Genomic DNA, 22,896 nt, shown 5'->3' on the forward strand with positions numbered 1-22,896 from the left:
CAAATCCCATGTTTACGATCCTTTCTTTACCACAGGAGAAAATCAGTGGACAGATATATATATATATCTTAATCACAACAGAAATGCATAGGATTCATGAATAGATGTGACTCATTACTAGATGATGCAACTATGCAAGACATCAACATCATCACCATGCAAGAGAGAGAGAGATGAGAGTCCATGACCATTCATTAAATTCACAAAACGGTGAACCTGAGCTCTCACTCCTCCTAGTGGACACTTTGAAAACAGGTTCTGTGGAGGGCTCAGAAAAAGATGACACATTTTTATGCTTGCAAGTTTTAATAAGAGATAAAGACTAGCTGGTCTGTAGGCTATCCGCTTCCATTCATTTGTGCTAAGCTAGGCTAGCTTGCAGCCGGATAACCTTCTACTGAACACACTGTTAGGCCTTTCATACCGTGCCGGAGCCGGTTCCTGAACGTAATCTCGAACCGGCCGGCGCGTTCACACCGGGAATAATTGGTTCGGAACATGAAAAATCTGTGCTCAGTGTTTTCTTAGAGGGCCGAACTAAAGCCTCCGTCATGTTCCGAACCAATTATTCCCGGTGTGAACGTGCCGGCCGGACAGGCCGGTTCGAGATTACGTTCGGGAACCGGCTCCGGCACGGTGTGAAAGGCCTAACAGACGAAATTGGTATCTTATCTTCTTGTCTGACTCTGGAGAAGATGTTGTAATGTTGGTGTGTTCCTTTAATAAGCACATTGCAAGTATCACCACAAGTTAGAGATCAAACATTGCTTAAAGCTGCAATAATTGATTTCCTGTAGCTGGCAGCCAGGAAATGCATAGCTACTGGAAATCACCCAATCTCCAGTAATCTTCCATTGGTGGAATGAAATCTCAAGTTACCTCACATTTTGATAAAATTTATTATAATAGTAAAAGTAAAGTTAGTTTTTTTAACATGGCAATTAAGACTAGTAACTGTTGATACAAACTTTTATGAATGATAACAGTATGACCGAATGAATGTAATTTATATTTCTTTTTCTAAGATTTGAGGGCTGGTCTGCCCTCTAGTGGTCTGGAAACAATTGTTGCAGCTTTAATTGATACATAGGCTAAAAGAGAATGTCAGTGTTCTTGACAGACAGAGCGGTTTGGGTGTGCAGCTTGCTTAGACATTGCGATTGATTGATTGATTGAAAATTTTATTAACAGATTGCAGAATGGGTACAATGCAGTACAGCTCAATACACACAATTGTTAAAGGGATGCAGACCAGAGAAAGACTTTCGTCTTGTTTACATCAGGGTCCCCCATTTTCAATTCATCATAAAATGCGAATGGTCATCTCAATGAAATGTAGAAAATGTTCCACACGGGCGTAGACCGCTGGGGAGCCTGCTTCAGCACAGCCATACCCAAAACTCACTACGCCCACCTGGACGAAGCCACGTTTAGCCCGGCACACCAGCGGACCGCCAGAATCCCCCTGGGAAGCAGACAAACCACAAAAGCAACACTATTCACTATTCAGTCAGTTTTGCTGTGATAAGCAGTTTTTAAAAGGGTACCTTGGCAAATAAATAGGAAATAAAGAGTGAACTCATCATTAATCCCAATTGGCAATTGTTATTTTTTTCATGGAAAAGTAGGTGAAAAAGTGTTTTTTACAGTATGTGTATTTTTGTGGGATAATGCATTGTACTGACCATTTATAGACTGAATGAACATATTTCTCCTATGCAGTCAAATAATATATATATCCCAACCCAGTTATTAACACATTTACAATTCTGTCACTGGCAGTCAGTCCCCAGGAATGCCACAAGAATGCTCCATCACATTCTAGTGTGACTATTTTATATCAAAACCCTTATACAATACTGATATGAATACTGAGAGCAAAGACAAAAAACAACAACCATCAACATTGTTACTTTATTGTAACATTAGTGCATTATTTAACTTGTACTTTTATACTTTCATGTTTTTGTACTTTGTGCAAAAACTATACTATACTATACTAACTGTACTATATCCCCTTACCTGTGCCCCCCCCCTCTCTGTGGAATAAGACACTCCCCTCCCCTGTGTCCCCATTACCTGTACCCCCCCCCCCCCCCATCTGACCTATCAAATGGGACCACCCCCCCCCTGTTAACTATATAGATCTCCTCCCGAGATCTATCCAGGTCTTCTTACCTGGGTAAATTCAGCTGATCACCTGGGGGGAAGCCCTCAGCCATTCTCTCTATGTATTCTATCTGTTTGGTTAATAAACCTTTGTTATTATCCAATCCTCGGTTGACTGAGAACATTCTTCTTCAGGATATCTACAAATATCCCACAATTGGCGTCTACGAACTTGTGACGGACCTTTTTGCGTCCTCCCGGCGTGCTGTATCATTTCAACTATACAGAGAAAAGTGAGTATAATAGGATGGTCGACCAAAATTGTATGGCAAGGAATTAAAACCTTCCCGCTTTTCTCTGTGCCAGGTGAATATTACAGAATGTTGTCAAATATTGAGATCATGGCTGAGTAAGAATAATGTGCATTAATATATCTGATCTGTATTGAGAATCGTTACCAGGGCGCGCGTGCACCTGGGTCCTTATCAGGCGGTTCTGAAAGGATGGGTTATATGTGCTATTCCCAAAAGTTTAGGCACAAAGGTTGAAGTGCTATTCCTGGTCGAGTCGGAGCCGACCAAAAGCTAAGGCACACAGTAAGGTTGTCGGATTGCTAACCCAAGTCTAATTCAGACTAAAAATATAGGCAACAAAAGAAGATACGTGAGCTTATTATGATGTGATATCCTTGAAAACGCTACTCTGTTAAAAACGTTCTGTGATTCCTTTGCAAAGAGGCGGGAAGTTAGGACCGAGAAGCTGATGGAATCATAATTAGAAATTACCAGAGTAGCGTCATAATATTCATTGTTTCAACCTCAAACTAAGCCCACAATCTCTTCCATTCCTGAAAACGATGTATTTTGGATTAAATTAACCAATTGATCAATACAGATAGCGGGAAGATGATCACGCGATGTCCTAGTAGTACATGATTACGCGATGTCCCGGAAGTACGTGAATGTACATTAAACGGGACATCAGTCGCGGAAAGTACATTAAACAGGACATTAGTCGCGAGTAAAAGAGACCGAGAGTAATGATTAAACGGTATATATAATCTAATATATCGCTATTAAATTTCGAAGTTCAGGATTCGGTCGTTATGTTTTAAAAAACGATGTATAGATAGATCAAGGGTATAAATGCCTTGTCGCAGCAGAGTGCTGGCCGACTAAACGTACAGCGATCCAATACAGTCAGATATTCACACATGTTAACTTATATGTATTAATGTTTGTTTGTCTGTTTAAGTCTCGTTTGTATGTGCACAAGTATTATAGGACCCGTCGCGTTGCTTTATTGAGTCAAGAACCGGCTGCGGATAGCACGACGAGCATTGAGAGACTAGTACCGTTATACACAAAGAATAACATTGAGGTGCAGTTCACGCGACAAACTAGGATAGTAATTTCCGGAATCAACAAAACCGGCCCACGGGAACGACCATTTGGGGAAGTATAGTTTTATCGTTTCAGTTTGTTTACGTTTCACATATGCACAGGCGCGTTCATTCGGTAACAAAACGCTGGTTTAGGAATTCCAGGCTATTGAGAGCTCGTGGGAAAAATACTGTATGAATTGCAAAGCGTTATTTCCGAGGCGAATGAGAACGCACGAACGTCGCTTGGAGCGATGACGTCACGCTATGCGCGCCGTGAAGTTATGATTTTATATGAAACTATCCATAAGCGAACGTAAAGTTTAATGTGCCCAATGCCAAGGGTGCGTGAAATCCACGTGTAGTATATGTTTTATTTGTATATGTATGTGCGCGCTGCTATTGGAAAATGTTGAGTTGCGGTGGCGAGATGCGGGTTGCATTATCCCAGACCACCGGAGAAACGAGCCGAACATTGCATTGACAACACGTAACGTGCTACAGCCTCTGGAACCACTATTCGATTATAATATACGACGTCAACACAACAGCTTTCTCCGGTGAGTATGAAAATCATAAATATAGATGCTTTGATTGATTAATTGAAAACTTTATTAACAGATTGCAGAATGGGTACAATACAGTACAGCTCAATACACACAAATTGTTAAGGGGATGGAGACCAGAGAAAGACTTTCGTCTTGTTTACATCAGGGTCCCCCATTTTCAATTCATCAGATAGTCAGTACTGCTACATCTATACATTTATGACATACCAGATTTGCAAATTCAGTACTGTTTGTGATACAAAAGGAGTCAAGAAAAGATACATTTGACGTAGAAACTGTACATACACAACTATCATCTCAGTTACAGTAAATTACAACTATCTCAGATCACTTGAGTGTTTATGTTGCTTTAATTTACATGTTATAAGTCACATAAAGCTAGTTTTAAATAGGATTCTAATCAATTGGATATATTTGATCTAAAAGCTAAAGAAAGAATAACAACCTTTCTTTAGAGATAATGAATAAATGCAGATAATGTTTAAATGAGGCCAAAATCATGCCTCCTCTTTTTCCACAGTAACATTGATGAGTGAGATGATGAAATAGAGAAGGACTAGCTAATGTTTGTTGAGCACACAGACAGTCAAAGAGGATTCACCCAGAATAAAAGAAAAGAGTGGGAAATTAACATGTGTTTGTGTTTACAGACAACCAAGAGATCTGGCTCTGGGTCAAGATGCAGAATGGGGTGTAAACACATTGTATCACAAAAGTTGAAACTCCAGTGATTTGCATCTGAACACAGACAAGACACAAAGTGAGACCAGCTACAATCATTTAAATTGAGACCCCAAAGTAATCTACATTTGAACACGAAAATCAGCTGAGGACGATGTGGAGCTGAAAGACAATGCAAATGCCTAGAGAGGACTCTGACCACACCTATAGAGACTCAACTTAGTATCTCCACTATACTTAGTATAGTAGGAAGTATCGCTTTAGATGCAGATTTTCTCTTTGTTACCACAGAGACCCATCAGACAATGGATAACAACAGAGAACCACAAAATGCACTGAATGAAATGTTTTAAGACCAGCTTGCCATAGCACACACCATGATTCACTGGTACCTGATGAATGCAGTCAGAAAATTACTCTATTTTTCCACTAACTAATAACATGCATGACTCTTCCTTTTAACAAACTAATACATTTCTATGACTGCAAATATCAAGAACACCAGTGAAACATCAATATTGGTCATTTAGCTGACACTTTTATCCAAAGCGACGCACAGGTTCTGTGCGACAGAACATCAGGCAGGGCACAACTCTATCAGCTGAGTAACAATGGTCATCAAAGTGTTGAGTGCTACAGTGTAGGTTAGTTTATTAGGACAAATGCATGACAGTAAGGTTAGTTAGGGTTAGATGACAAAACGAATGATTGTTTTTCATGCAAAATTAACTGGCTGTCTAGGTTTTATGTTTTTTCCCTATGCTATGATGAGCCACACTGAGATGTGAAGAACGCCAGAGTAGTCATGGTGAGGTAATTATCCTGAGGTACACCCAACGCATCCTGAGGTAAGATCAAATTAAATTTGACATCACAGATTATAAAGATAAAAAGAAATGTTTCTGATTCCATGCAAAGATCGGATCCAAACGATATCAAATGCACGATGGTATTACACAATGAAATGAATTAACCCAAAATGATTTTCCTCTGTAGCAGAAAGGCGTTGAATCATTTATGTGAGGAGTTTTCTAAGACAGTTTTTATCATCCTCAGATCACAAATTGGTGAGAGGACAGGACGAGTGAGACAACGCGTGACCTGAACCACGAACGACGGCAGGACCAGGCAGAGAGGAACACAACCCAGTGACCTGAGCGACCCACGACAGCAGAGGACCACCAGGGACGCCGCCAAGGAGCTGCGGACACAACCAGGATGACGACAACAACCGTGGGAGAACCACCAGCACACACAACACAGACGACCCCAAAGGAGGGGGAGCAGAGACAGAAAGGACGACATGCTGCGCCACTCCGACAGCCTACGACAAACCAAGGCCAACGCCATGTATCTCCACCATCCGTGTGAGAGAGAGCGTCCTACAGACAGGCCACTACACCAGCAAACCCTCGCCCCTCTGGTACCGCGATGACGGGGAGCGGGGGACCAACCACCACACAGCACGTTCAAGACCACCCTACCGCCATGCCTCAAAGCCTGATAAAGGCCAAGCGTGAGCACAGTGGCGGATGTGCGGTGGTGATGGAGAGCAGCGCAGGCTCTAGGAAAAGAGTCTGCAAGACCACTATAGTTGACTGCTACAAGTGACCCTTGACAGGGAATGGACGGCGACCAGTGAATATTCCCGACTGCATCGTCAAGAAGAGACACATAGCAAATGAGACCTGTGGACCAAGAGACTTCTGAACACACATTGTCCAAATTGTTATGTATTTATTTACTTTTTACTGTCTTACTGCCACACGACAGGCTCACAGAAACATCAACTGAATGTACGATACGTTCAACACACAACAGGTCACCACAGAAGGACACATCCCTGGCAGAGAACAGATGGTCAACAGCGACGCAGCAACTGTCAGATTCACAAACAAGAGCTGTTTCACAAAGTTCATATGTATCAAGAAAATTATGAACTAAGAATATGATGAAATACAACCAATAAGATTGCAATAACCAATTTATAATAACAATAAGGAATGATCACAGAGTCACATTGAAAATTATATTGTTAACAAGACAGAACCAGTTGGTTTATTCCAAGTCACCAAGTTTGTTTTGACCATTGATAGTATACACCACAGCAAAATACTAGAACAATGCATAACGATTATCATAATCACCTTTTATATCAGTTTTTATACAAACCACTAGATTAACGGTTTTAAATGTTTTTGTACACATTAGCCACTAAGTTAATCCTTATGTGTAAATCCTATTCCTAATAATTATGCACACGATTTTGTGTTTTCACCCTGTGCACTCTGACCACACAGAGACAGTGCATGTATTTAATTGGTTTATTACGATGCCTGTATGCACAACAATCACATTAGCTCCCCGTCAGTCACGACATGAACGACTGAAGGTATGCCAAGATATTTGCACAGCGATAGCTTCTAATGATTATGTTAATTGTTGTTTGATATCAGAGATGAGGACCACTCATTGATATAGATATTTTGAGCGATTAATAAAAGAAAAGGGTGATATCTATTCCCACATCTCTGATATCAAAATAACACAGACCGCAGTCCAGTCGATCATGTCATGAATCATGTATGTAAATAATTCTATTTTAAACTATTATGCCAACAACCAGATCACATTGGCCAAAATTTTCATTATTTTAATTGTTTTCTATTTTCACTTTTACCTGTTCCAAACAATCCTGGTATATTATACATTAATCTCACCCACATTATAAGAAAGAAAAGTGAGTATTGTGGTATAATATCTAATGTTCTCATGTAAATATAGTCCCCTCCCCTATATCCCCTTACCTGTGCCCCCCCCCCTCTCTGTGGAATAAGACACTCCCCTCCCCTGTGTCCCCATTACCTGTACCCCCCCCCCCCCATCTGACCTATCAAATGGGACCACACCCCCCCCTGTTAACTATATAGATCTCCTCCCGAGATCTATCCAGGTCTTCTTACCTGGGTAAATTCAGCTGATCACCTGGGGGGAAGCCCTCAGCCATTCTCTCTATGTATTCTATCTGTTTGGTTAATAAACCTTTGTTATTATCCAATCCTTGGTTGACTGAGAACATTCTTCTTCAGGATATCTACAAATATCCCACAACTTTAATATATCAACTTGTACATTAGTGCAATATTCATTGTAACATTGTCACTAACTTTGTCACAACACTAACAACTAACCTTCCCAGTCCCTGACATCTATATATACTACATGTAAATGTAGATATAGCCTGAATAACACATTTTCGTAGCGGGTGTACATAGCCAAATGGGTAGAGCTTTGCCTGCTCATGTGGTTGTAGGCACAGAAGAGTGCCCTTCTGGTTAGTATTATGATTATGTATTCATTATTATTTAAAATAATGATTCTTTCAAAATGTAAATCGCTCCTTGGCTTACGTGAAAAGGCACTTCAAATTCAATGTATTATTCATCATTATTATTATTATCATTATTATTATTATTACAATGTAAACACAATTAATGTTACTGACGTGGCAGGTGCTCCTCCCGCCCTCTGGGTAACCAGCGCAGATCATTCCAGCAGTGATTCCAGGAATGGCGTCGGCACAGACATCGTTCTCAACGAGAGGAACCTTCACCTCCTGCAGGGTCAGGTTCTTACTGCGGCTAGACAGTGGCACTGTAATGACAGAGGCATGGTCAGGTACTCACTGTGGCTAGACAGTGGCACTGTAATGACAGAGGCAGGGGAGATGAAAGAGCAGTGTTTCATCTCACAGTGCCTTCCCATACGGTAGTACAACACCTACAAATCCTGCACAATAGCCTATATGTCATATACTGTATTATATAAAACCTTATCAAATAGTCTACGAACAGGTCGAAAAGTACCTAGCGGAAAAAAAATCTAATCTACGAATTCCAATCTGGCTTCAGAACATCCCACTCCACTGACACATGCCTTCTCTATTTGAACGACCACATCAAACAAGAGGTGGACGCAGGCAAATACTGCGGCATGGTCATGCTGGACCTACAAAAGGCCTTCGACACTGTCAATCACTCCATTCTGATTGACAAGCTAAAAGCAATTGGTTGGATCAGTGAGCTGGATGCAATCCTGGAGGGGAGAGAACAGATGGTGGAGGTAAACGGTACTCTACACCCCCCCCCCCCCCCCCCCTCCCAGTGAGCTGTGGTGTTCCACAAGGAAGCATACTAGGACCGTTACTGTTCCTAATTTATGCAAATGACATGTTGTCAGCTTGTGACTGCAACTTGTTCTTGTTCGCGGACGACTCAGCCCTGCTGGTCTCTGACAAGAACAAGTTACAGGTTGAAAAAACCCTCAGCTCGGAACTCGGCAGAATCTCTTCGGATCAAATAACAAACTCAGCAAGACCGACGGCTTCTCAGTTACATTGGGTGACAATATTGTCACAAGCAAAGAGGAAATTACATACCTAGAGGCAAATCTTTCCTGTGACAAAATGGCATCCAATGTAATAAAAAAAAGTCAACCAACGAACTAGATTCTTGTACCGGATCTCCTCTCTGGTAAACAAGAATACCCTGAAGACTCTGGCAGGAGCACTCATTCAAGGGTACTACAGTACGACTATGCATGCACCTCATGGTACCAACGCACCTCAAAGGCGCTAAAAATAAGATTACAAACATCACAAAACAAACTGGTCAGACTACTGCTTGACCTTACTCCTAAAACCCACCTCACCCCTGCCCACTTTGACTACCTAGGATGGCTTAGAGTAGATGACAGAGTACAGCAACTTGCAATGGGCCTGGTCTACAAGATACACTACACCACTCAGGTACCCATGTACATGTCGAAATACTTCCCAAAGGTCAGTGAATACCACGCCCACAACACCAGAGGGAGTTCCACAAATCATGTGCAACCCAGATTCGGCACAAACAAGGGACTAAACACGTTTTGCAATTATGCCACAACAATGTGGAACGCCCTACCCAAAGCTGTAAAGGAATGTGAATCCCTACCCACATTCAAAACCGCTCTCAAAGAGCACCTAACAAAATATGAAGGACAGCAGTATTCTTCACTAACAAATTACAGGACAATTTGCTTGTGTTATATCAACTGAGCTTTACAAAACTGTCTATTTCCTGTATTGGCCCTTTGATAATATGATTCTGAAGGGTGATTAGAGGTCTATAGTGAGAGAGTCTATAGAGAGAGGTCTGTAGTGAGAGGGCTATAGAGAAAGGTCTATAGTGAGAGTTTATAGAGAGAGGGGGCTTGAAGAGAAGCGATAAAGGGTCCTAAGATACAGTTTGCCGTATATTTGATAGTAACCCCATGTACTTATACTAAACAGTATGTTTAACAGGGACCTCAGAGAGTTTTTTGGCGAGCTAGTCTTCTTGGGGTCCACATAGAAAGACAACAGAAGACACTTTACTATTCAATTTACTTATGTTCAGTGGGCAGTTATTCCAATGATTGATGGCACAATAAACAACAGTCCTCTTTAAAGCATTTGATTTTGGACGTGGTAACATAATCTGTCCGTCATCAGCTAACCTAGTAAAATAAGAATGAACCTGATTGCATCTGACAATGTGTGAGCCTATCTTATCAGACACAGGAATGAAAACAAGAAGCCGCTATATATATATATGTATATATATATATGTATGTGTATATATATATATATATATATATATATATATATATATATATGTATGTGTATATATATATATATATATATATATATATATATATATATATATATATATATATATATATATATATATATATATAGGGGGAGGTGACCGTTTGAGCGGTGAAATATTCTCTATTACTCTCCTCTGTCACGGACAGATGCACAGTGGCTCTGGGGAGGGCTAGAGGGAAACATAAATAAAATAAAATAACAAAAAATATGTATGTATTACTGTGGTAAATTAGACATTAACACATCAAGAAATTCAATGTATGTGATGTATAGATTGGGGGGGAGATGGTAGCATCTAACGGTGCCAGGTCAGACAGGGCAGAAATGTGTTTGGCTTAGCAGACGGTGATAGACAGGTCAGAAATGTGCATGGTGATAATGGTGGTTTGAACGGTGAAGGAAGCAGTCTAGTGGCTGGCAGCTCACTGCCAGCAAGCTGAATGTTGACATTCCTTGTAAAAACAAATTGATAAGAGCGAGGGGGAGGGGTGACATCTTTAATGAAACAGTAGAGAAACGTTTTGAAAATGTGTGAAAGGTTATTAGCCGTTGTAACGGTGCCAGAAGAGGTCGAAGTGCATGCTGACGCGCGGCCTCAAAATGATGTTTTGGTTTGATAAAGATGCATCTCATTTTAGAGGGGGTCCTATGCACAAACGTAAAACATTACATACAGATAGTGGAGAAATCAATAAAAGTCGGTACAGAGTAGAAACCTTTAGTGCAGGCGTTCACAAATAATGTCTGCTTGTGGATAATAGAGTGGATATGTATTAATACTCCCAGATTAAGCTTGACAAAGATAGCAGAGTGCCAAATGTGATGCACAATATTTGGCATCTCCAAAAGCAAACCGCTGCACATGCTCCATGCACTGTGGGCACATGCAGGGTTTACCTCGGCCAATAACACAATCTGTGTACGCCAATGAAGCAAATAAAACGGAAACAGAACAGATAATAGGCTAATGTGTGTGGTCACATGACTGTACAGTGGTACAGAGAAAAGGGTTTTAAATTCATAATTCTTCATTTGAGTTCAAGTTTTATTTGATTTGTCACATATAAGGTACAAACATGTACATTACAGTGAAATGCTTGGTTCTGTGTGAGCCTTCTGAGAGTGTGCTTCATGCCGTAAAAGGAAGTCCAAACACTGCAAAATATACTATATTATACAAACTAAGTACAAAATGCAAAAAATGCTAAAAATTAAGGCCTTAAAAGATATTAAATTTAATTTGCACAGGTATTCAATTTTTTGGGGGGCAGCCCGGCTGTCAGGAGATTAAATAATATTATTATTAATATTATAAATAAATGTATGAAATGTTTTTGTATTCAAGTTGTTGTTTTTTGCGGTGCTACTGGGAGCTTGGTGCCTCTGGCGAGAGCTTGTATGGAACACATACCAATTTAGTGCAGCTGCCAGTTGACAACTAGCACGGCTGAATGTTTACATTCCAATGTAAGACAAAACATTGATAGCGAGTGTGTGCCCAGAACAGTGCAGGGCAGAGGAAAGGTCAACAAATTTGCACCAAGACAAGATAGCTGCGCAGAGCCACGAGGAGATTAGAACCAGGGAGTGACACGTCAGCTAAAATACTCTAGACTGAGTTTGCCACCATCTAGGGGGGACAGTGGGATAATGCAGGCACATTTTTACCATCCCACGCCAGCTCTATTTGTCTATGGAGAAGTTCCCCTTCTTTGCAGGGCTATAATCTTTTAAATTGTATGGCTAAATTGACATTACTGGGGCCCATTCAACGTCAAGTATCTATTGTTCAGGGTGTAGCAACGTTATACTTTTTCATTCGCATATTCATACTAGAATACGGTCTAAAGTATAAGTATGTTTTTATCGTTTTCTGCAGCATTCTCCAGAACGTGATTTATAGCCCCAAATGCATTATATTGATGATCAAATACAGTTTGATAGCAATCTGCAATTAGATAAGTCTTGGATTTCGAAGCAAAAGATGTTAACCTGTACATTACCCACTGTCAGCCCACATCGAGTCACTGAGAATGTGTCATAATCAAACAGTTATATTACATAAATAGGGGAAGTTATGTTCTTAGACATGCCTACCATTATATTTCTAGTGTAATATTCCGTCACTCCATTTGATGATAAACCAGCTTACTGGCATAAATTCTCTAGCATGGCCTACAGGGAGCATGTTTTGTCTGTGACAGCTAACTATTTGTTTTGGGTATATTAAGATATTGTTTTTGGTGGTTTTTCTGTAGGTTTCTCGATATTGGTACGTCCCAGATGCATCAGAGGGGTGTGGGCTTCAATATTATATATATATATATATTTTTTTTTGGCCAACGAGACTCTTGAGGGTATAGTATAGAATGTCCTAACTTCAACCCTGAGTGGACACCTTTTTACTATTTTAGTGTGTAAAATGTTACCGGACAGCTTTTTATTTTTATTTCTTTCTCTCTCTCTTTTCCTTTTGTGAGTCTCTCGCTGGGCGTGTCTCTCTTCAGTCTCCTGTGCGGTCCAAGTACCCCGTCTCTGCCCGAGAAGAGGACACACAGCTATGGGGCGCAGAGGACCACTGACAGGTGCTGGCCCAGCTATTCTACTGTACCGGGGTTCTGCTCTGCAGTTACAGCTATGACACTGGACAGTTCTCCGTGACCATCAGCCGGGGACAAAGATCTGTGAGACGGTTTCCAGCAGGCCTGTTCCATCAGGGGCACAACCGAGAACCTGAGTGGGGGAACCGACTACAGCTGATTACGGGGAAAGTAAGCTGTCCCAGTCTGCTGCAGAAATAGGCCTATCGGCTGGTGAAAGCATACACCCAGCTGATGGGACGCTAAGAACATCAACTGACAGCCAGCCTGATATTATCGGTGGTCCAGAGATAGAGATCTGAGAGACGGCTTCCATCAGGCTTTCGACCAGACTCAGTGGGCATGAACTGATGACAAAGATCTAAGCCAGCCGGTCTGGGCCATTCACCGAGCCGCTCCTTGCATCGGAGCCATGGACTGAGGTAGAGGGTGGTGTTTGGACCTTCGGGCAGAGGAAGGAGGAGAGACCGTTCCGGGATTCGTCGCAGATGATAAATGAGGCAAGTTTGAACCAAAACACATACAGATATTACGGTATCATCCTAAGAGATATTAGGTAATAATGTACTGAACTTGGTTCAGGATGAAGATGTTTTTGAATATGCTGTGCATTGCAATGGTAAACTTGGGTTATGTGTGACTTCCCTGAGATTATATTTCATTCTTTGTGAAGAGTCTGCAAATTTTGGTTTGCAGTTTGCAGTCACGTGTTCTTGCTGTTATTCTGTTTTCGCTCTACTGAAAGAGTTTTGTGAGAATGTTTTTGTTTTGAATAAGGGAAATAATTTTTCTGCAAGATACTCTCCTGTTTTTTTTTGTGATTCTATTTTTCAGCTTGGTGGTGGGAGAAATATGGCCTTGACAAAACCAGAGGCTGGACTGTACTATTGAGTCCTCCGACCACCGTCTGTACATTTGCAAAGAGACGCTAATGATGGTTGGCTGTTATGGCAACTTCTCTTTTGCACGTGACACGGGGTCTATGCAGAGGACCTTTTGTTTTTTTAGATAATAAAAATATTTGTGCTGAGTTTTTATTATTTGTGTTATTTTTGGTTTAATGATGATAATATTTTTTGTTGTCTTTATGAAGTGATAATGTTTGTGATTAATTATCAGACGGGGGAACTGTCGTGGAATATATTATCATGTTCTTATAGATCTGTGTTGAGATATCATGTTATACAGCTTGACTTTCAGTGTGACCAGGTTGACTGGTTAATGTGTGTATGTCTCTTTAAGAAGACTCCAATGGACTGACATCTCGCCAGCCATAACTTCTTTGTTGTTGTTCCCACTGACTGAGAACCATTTTTGTTTACCTTCGTCATCATATCTGATATATTATGTTATGTCTGACAACTGTGTATTTAACATACGTGTGAACAGCGCTCTGGGTCAGTCTATGGCCAGACGCTAGTGGGTTAACATATTGTCTCTGACTATAGACTGTCCTTTCATATGTGGCCACGGTGAAATAAACGTTCTTCTTATTATTAATAATGACTCAGAATGATTTGTAAACGGCTCATCGTTTAGTCCTTTAATATTTCCCATTACACTACATTGGACTCAGCACTTCTGGTAAATCATAAAAATAAAATACTATAGTCAAACCGGCCGAGCATGTAACATTATCTGTCGCCGAGTTGAGAGCACCCCAGACTAGAGCCAACTAACGTTCGGCAATGGCGATCGCCTAGAGCCAACTATTGGAGATTATTATGAAGAGGACAAACGGTGACAATCCATCCATAACATAAGGTGCGTTTTCACCAGACTATGTTGGATTCTAGTATTTTCAAACAGGCTGTTTGGATGTAACGTTATCTCCAGACTAGAGCCAACTAACGTTCGGCAATGGCGATTGCCTAGAGCTAACTAACGTTATTTATATTTGTTCCTGTTCTGACTCTGTGACGTAGGTCAGGGTTGGTCATTATCATTATTACTGTATTTGTGACACCATGTGAACATCAGGTTAGTATAGGTAATATTTGTTATTTGTATTGGGTGTGTGTCACCTTTGTATTGATCTCTTTTTGTTTCTCCTTCCCAGGTGCCGCCCGTCTCTCCTCTAGAGAATGCTGATTGCCTGATGAGTGGCAGCTGACGGCGATCAGCCTCAAGAGACGGGTGGATAAAGCCTGGCATGTGACACACATCCGGGCGCCTCATTGAGTCATTGCCACTGACCAGAGTGGAGTGTGGAGGTTGCCTATTTCTTACAATTGTGTTTGCTTTATTCTGTACTCTTTGTGCCTATTGCCACTTTGTGTGGATTAGAGTATTGTGTGGATTAGAGTATTGTGTGGGAGTGTATATATTGTTGGTCTCTGTGCCATTTACCACTATTGAGTGGATGTATATATTGTTGGCCTCTATACCATTTGCCACTTTTCCATTTGAGTGGAAATAGATACTGTGTTGGCCTTATTGCCGATACTTGTGTTCGTCTTATTGTGCTTACCTTGTTTGTTCTTCCCTACATTTCCCCGGATTGTGTGTTGTGGGTTTCATTCCCCTCATTTAATAAACATATAATTTACCTTTGGAAAACGCTTTATTATTTCCTCCTACCAGGACCTGTGTTTAAAGCACGCACTGGACAAAAGCCCGGTCCAGGTATCATTTGTTTGGTCAGACCTTTGGTTGTGACAGACTCAGACACTTCGGAGCAAGAGTGGACAGGGTTTTGGTGGCCCTGCTGACAAAGGTAACGTCTATTTTACCGAACCCCATCATAAAACATGCATTTGTGATGATCCCAGCGTCAGACAATGAGTCTGCGAAGGACCCCCCCCCCCCCCCCCCATGGTGTGAATAGAACCATTTTATGTATGGTCATGTTTACCTTTGACCTAGAAATAATATAGGTGTCAAGCGAGCAACCCGCACGAAATGTGCATGCTGCACAGAAAACATGTAATATCTCGCATTCCAGGAAACAACATTGGATTATTTTTAAACATGACAGGTTTTAGCCTGGGATTGCGCAGGAACGTACGTATGTAGAAATAAACGGTTTGTTCCCTGTTGGAGTATAAATATTGCCTTTCAAATGAGCCATACTATTGTCTCCATAGCTATAATATAGAATATACGATGGGTCTGCAAACATCGTGAAAATGGTAAATAAATAAAACGCTGGCACCAGGGAGTACAGATGGAAAAACAGCATGGCAGTCAATGAGTTAAGGGCTTCATTTGGGAGAAATCATTGGTGATTGCGTTCACGTCGATTATACAGACTTCCTCGGAATTAAATAATTATATTTGTATCATTAACCATTTTTACATTTAGTCATGACTCAACGAGGCATTGTGATGTCTGAAAATAAATAAAAGCACTACACAAACACTGCAAATGACAGTGAATAAATAAATAAATAAATAACAACTAAACTCAATCACGCGGATAGAGAGCTAGAGCTAACTCTATAGTGGAATAGACTGTATTAATATTCCATATACCGTCTTGTTCTCTATTGTTATTATTTATTGTTGGTTTTATTTATTTCATACATTGCTTAGTGTGCACAACTACTTACAAAAATAGTTACGTACACTTTCGATCATGGTCCATTGTTTTGATTTCTGAAGACATAAGATGACAGTAATTCTAAGGATTAAATGTATAGTAAATGCAAATGTAACACAAATCCCCCTCACCCAAAACTGCGTAGTGCACCTTTAAAGGGGTAACTAGAAATATGTAATCGGGGGCTCCAGTAGCTCACCGCGTATCTCGGCGCTATTTCTGCGTCGGGAGGTGCCGTGCTGCGTCACGGTTCTGGTTGACTCCGAGTTCGATTCCCGGACCCGCCGTCATTTGCCGAATGTCTTCCCCTGCTCTATATCCCGTTTCACCCTGTATCTGTCCGTCATGCTTGACCAGAAAAGCGATAAACGCTAAAAAAAAAAGTTAAAAAAAAAAAGAAATATGTAACCACGGCACATACAACCATCATTAGCCTTTTGCTATATTCATGATAAGCGATCATAAATACAGCATAGAAAAAAATCACAGTGTATAAAATCACAACAATAAGACGACAAGACAGGGGTAGACAAAATCAAGGATAACAAATCAATTAAAACACGTACAACTCCTTGACAATGATTAGGGATCAAGGTGATTCATGAATAATGATGCTTACAATGATTAATAATGATAATATTGGACTCACCCATGAACTTAATGTTTCCCCAGCCAGTCGCCCAGCACTCAGACTCTGCTGTGAAGCTGTCATTGTGCCGCGGCAGCAGCACAGGGGAGACGAGGGCAGAGAAGGGGATCTTCTCATCTACTTTCATCATGGCGATATCATTCACCAGAGCATCATCTGTCACACGGTATTCAGGGTGCACAACGAAACGTGAGATGGCGCGATAGAGCACAGAGGGCCCCACCAAGCTGTGTGTGCCCAGCCTCACGTAGCTGAACTTGGTCATCGGATCACTGAAGCAGAAACACACACATACACGGCAACACTTTACTCACATGACATAATAACATAATAACTATTCACAAACAACACATTTCCAACACAATTTTAACAGACCCGTGTTTGTGTTTGTGACGGCATTTCCTGCAACCCCTTCCATTTAGTTTTACTCAGACATGTCACCTGGAATAAGTATTAATACAACAAGAGCAAGGAGCAGAGTTGAACAAGTGGTCACAGGTGGAGGAGGAGGAGGAGCGCCTGTCCTCTTGTTTACTGGCTGGAAAACAAATGACTGTAGGCTCTACCCACAACACAGACTGTAATAGTGCACTGTAGGCTCTACCCACAACACAGACTATAATAGTGCAGTAGGCTGAGGCTCTACCCACAACACAGACTGTAACAGTGTACTGTATGGGCTCTACCCAGAATACAGACTGTAATGGTGCACTGTATGCTCTACCCAGAATACAGACTGTAATAGTGCACTGTATGCTCTATAGAATACAGGCTGTAATAGTGCACTGTATGCTCTACCCAGAATACAGACTGTAATAGTGCACTGTATGCTCTATAGAATACAGACTGTAATGGTGCACTGTATGCTCTACCTAGAATACAGACTGTAATGGTGCACTGTATGCTCTACCTAGAATACAGACTGTAATGGTGCACTGTATGCTCTACCTAGAATACAGACTGTAAGGGTGCACTGTATGCTCTGCCTAGAATACAGACTGTAATGGTGTGGGGCGGCGTGGCTCAGGGGTAGAGCGGGGCGTCTAATGATCGAAGGGTTGGTGGTTCGAATCCCGCTCAAGCCCATGTCCATCCCATTGCCGTTGTTTCCTTGGGCAAGACACTTAACCTACTTGCCTCGTATGAATGTGTATGCATGTGAATGAATGTTGGTGGTGGTCGGAGGGGCCGTAGGCGTTGATTATTCGCCACGCTTCCGTGAGTCAGCCTCAGGGCAGCTCTGGCTGCAATTGTAGCTTACCACCACCGGTATGACTGTGTATGAAAGAATAATGGACTCTGTGAAGCGCTCTGAGTCAGAGCAACAGTCAGTCAGAGAAGAGCGCTATATAAATCCAATCCATTATTATTATTAATACAGACTGTAATGGTGCACTGTATGCTCTACCTAGAATACAGACTGTAATAGTGCACTGTATGCTCTACCTAGAATACAGACTGTAATGGTGCACTGTATGCTCTACCTAGAATACAGACTGTAATGGTGCACTGTATGCTCTACCCAGAATACAGACTGTAATGGTGCAAGTATGCTCTACCCAGAATACAGACTGTAATGGTGCACTGTATGCTCTACCTAGAATACAGACTGTAATGGTGCAAGTATGCTCTACCCAGAATACAGACTGTAATAGTGCACTGTATGCTCTACCCAGAATACAGACTGTAATAGTGCACTGTATGCTCTACCTAGAATACAGACTGTAATAGTGCACTGTATGCTCTACCTAGAATAAGGACTGTACTGGTGCACTGTATGCTCTACCTAGAATACAGACTGTAATAGTGCACTGTATGCTCTACCTAGAATACAGACTGTAATAGTGCACTGTATGCTCTATCCAGAATACAGACTGTAATAGTGCACTGTATGCTCTATCCAGAATACAGACTGTAATAGTGCACTGTATGCTCTACCTAGAATACAGACTGTACTGGTGCACTGTATGCTCTACCTAGAATACAGACTGTAATAGTGCACTGTATGCTCTACCTAGAATACAGACTGTAATAGTGCACTGTATGCTCTATCCAGAATACAGACTGTAATAGTGCACTGTATGCTCTACCCAGAATACAGACTGTAATAGTGCACTGTATGCTCTACCTAGAATACAGACTGTAAGGGTGCACTGTATGCTCTACCCAGAATACAGACTGTAATGGTGCACTGTATGCTCTATAGAATACAGACTGTAATAGTGCACTGTATGCTCTATAGAATACAGACTGTAATAGTGCACTGTATGCTCTACACAGAATACAGACTGTAATAGTGCACTGTATGCTCTATAGAATACAGACTGTAATAGTGCACTGTATGCTCTATAGAATACAGACTGTAACAGTGTACTGTATGGGCTCTACCCAGAATACAGACTGTAATAGTGCACTGTATGCTCTATAGAATACAGACTGTAATAGTGCACTGTATGCTCTATAGAATACAGACTGTAATAGTGCACTGTATGCTCTACACAGAATACAGACTGTAATAGTGCACTGTATGCTCTATAGAATACAGACTGTAATAGTGCACTGTATGCTCTATAGAATACAGACTGTAATAGTGCACTGTATGCTCTACCTAGAATACAGACTGTAATAGTGCACTGTATGCTCTACCCAGAATACAGACTGTAATAGTGCACTGTATGCTCTATAGAATACAGACTGTAATAGTGCACTGTATGCTCTATAGAATACAGACTGTAATAGTGCACTGTATGCTCTACCCAGAATACAGACTGTAATAGTGCACTGTATGCTCTACCCAGAATACAGACTGTAATGGTGCACTGTATGCTCTATCCAGAATACAGACTGTAATAGTGCACTGTATGCTCTACCCAGAATACAGACTGTAATGGTGCACTGTATGCTCTACCCAGAATACAGACTGTAATAGTGCACTGTATGCTCTACCCAGAATACAGACTGTAATAGTGCACTGTATGCTCTATAGAATACAGACTGTAATAGTGCACTGTATGCTCTACCCAGAATACAGACTGTAATAGTGCACTGTATGCTCTACCCAGAATACAGACTGTAATGGTGCACTGTATGCTCTATCCAGAATACAGACTGTAATGGTGCAAGTATGCTCTACCCAGAATACAGACTGTAATAGTGCACTGTATGCTCTACCCAGAATACAGACTGTAATAGTGCACTGTATGCTCTACCTAGAATACAGACTGTAATAGTGCACTGTATGCTCTACCTAGAATACAGACTGTACTGGTGCACTGTATGCTCTACCTAGAATACAGACTGTAATAGTGCACTGTATGCTCTACCTAGAATACAGACTGTAATAGTGCACTGTATGCTCTATCCAGAATACAGACTGTAATAGTGCACTGTATGCTCTATCCAGAATACAGACTGTAATAGTGCACTGTATGCTCTACCTAGAATACAGACTGTACTGGTGCACTGTATGCTCTACCTAGAATACAGACTGTAATAGTGCACTGTATGCTCTACCTAGAATACAGACTGTAATAGTGCACTGTATGCTCTATCCAGAATACAGACTGTAATAGTGCACTGTATGCTCTACCCAGAATACAGACTGTAATAGTGCACTGTATGCTCTACCTAGAATACAGACTGTAAGGGTGCACTGTATGCTCTACCCAGAATACAGACTGTAATGGTGCACTGTATGCTCTACCTAGAATACAGACTGTAATAGTGCACTGTATGCTCTACCTAGAATACAGACTGTAATAGTGCACTGTATGCTCTATAGAATACAGACTGTAATAGTGCACTGTATGCTATATAGAATACAGACTGTAATAGTGCACTGTATGCTCTACCTAGAATACAGACTGTAATAGTGCACTGTATGCTCTATAGAATACAGACTGTAATAGTGCACTGTATGCTCTATAGAATACAGACTGTAATAGTGCACTGTATGCTCTATAGAATACAGACAGTAATAGTGCACTGTATGCTCTACCTAGAATACAGACTGTAATAGTGCACTGTATGCTCTACCCAGAATACAGACTGTAATAGTGCACTGTATGCTCTACCCAGAATACAGACTGTAACAGTGTACTGTATGGGCTCTACCCAGAATACAGACTGTAATAGTGCACTGTATGCTCTATAGAATACAGACTGTAATAGTGCACTGTATGCTCTATAGAATACAGACTGTAATAGTGCACTGTATGCTCTATAGAATACAGACTGTAATAGTGCACTGTATGCTCTACCTAGAATACAGACTGTAATAGTGCACTGTATGCTCTACCCAGAATACAGACTGTAATAGTGCACTGTATGCTCTATAGAATACAGACTGTAATAGTGCACTGTATGCTCTATAGAATACAGACTGTAATAGTGCACTGTATGCTCTACCCAGAATACAGACTGTAATAGTGCACTGTATGCTCTACCCAGAATACAGACTGTAATGGTGCACTGTATGCTCTATCCAGAATACAGACTGTAATAGTGCACTGTATGCTCTACCCAGAATACAGACTGTAATGGTGCACTGTATGCTCTACCCAGAATACAGACTGTAATAGTGCACTGTATGCTCTACCCAGAATACAGACTGTAATAGTGCACTGTATGCTCTACCTAGAATACAGACTGTAATTGTTACAAAGGATCAGATTAAACCGAATATATATATTTATTTATTGATATATATTGCATAGTATTTGTATATCGTTTGATATCCCTTGTATATTCCTTGTACATATACACGGAATATCCCTTTAGTCCAGCCCATAATAGTTCATTCTCCTATTGGACAGCGGTCCACCGGCGCCAGGGACCGGCCCCCGGAGCCAAGTTCAAAGTCACCGACACGACATGTCTGTACTTGCCCCGGCCCTGCCCAGGGATACGGCGACAGAAATGAGAGTGGCACTATTTGTGCACCGTGCGTATAAATACGGCGCAGGTGAATGTAGAAGCCCCTTAGCCCCTTACCTCCGTACCCTTCGTCCATTTAGTATGTTACCCACTAAGTGAAGCCTCACCCACGATACAACGTGCGGTGAAGTATGGCCTGTTTGGCCTCAGAATAGAGCATCGAGACCGCGTGCGAATTAGTAACTGAAATGTCAGAGTTTGGCACTATACCGTCGAGTGCGACATATTTCTATTGAGTCTTTAATAGTCTATTTGTGTATAGTGTATCGTGCGGTTAGAATTCTGTAGTGACCAGCATCTCCAACGCTTTCTCGTATTAGCTAGAGTTCTTATCCAGGCTGGGCCGACCGCATGGCGCTTTCACCCGAGGAGACCTAGGCGAGAACCGTATGGACATGTACACTGGATTAATCTACCCGACGACTACATAGCCTTTGCGGCTGGAATATATTTGCTTTGGTCCTATGATTTATGGAGCGGATAATCGCCGACGCCTGCACGTGTTGGATTTACCCCGAGAGGAGTCAAGTCGAGTCGGCGCTCAGAGAGCCTGAGGCCGCCTAGCTTTCTTCACTGTAGAGCTACAGTCTACAAGAGAACCAAGCTGTATTCGTCTGTGGATCAAGAGACTACTGCACCGGCTTCTGTACCTGAAGTCTCCCTAGTCATCGTTGACCAGACGTCCTACTACCGACAGATCTTCTACCCCCTTGCTGGCTTACAACCAGTGGGAACCCCT

General features: G+C 41.4%; 1 protein-coding gene across 1 annotated transcript in view; it reads right to left on the reverse strand.

Annotated features, from left to right (window-relative positions):
• Positions 1-513: 513 nt before the first annotated feature.
• Positions 514-22,896, reverse strand: part of LOC311240191 (serine protease 30-like) — a 38,379-nt gene continuing 15,996 nt past the window's right edge. The window contains exons 3-5 of the mRNA XM_084328735.1: positions 17,223-17,494; positions 8,246-8,394; positions 514-1,465 (exon numbers count right to left, since the gene is read on the reverse strand). Of these exons, the coding sequence (XP_084184861.1) occupies positions 1,304-1,465; positions 8,246-8,394; positions 17,223-17,494 (583 nt within the window). The 3' untranslated portion in view covers positions 514-1,303. The remainder of the gene's footprint in view (positions 1,466-8,245; positions 8,395-17,222; positions 17,495-22,896) is intronic.

Source organism: Notolepis coatsorum (genome assembly GCF_963971535.1).
Source record: "Notolepis coatsorum genome assembly, chromosome: 14".
Taxonomy (NCBI): Eukaryota; Metazoa; Chordata; class Actinopteri; order Aulopiformes; family Paralepididae; genus Notolepis; species Notolepis coatsorum.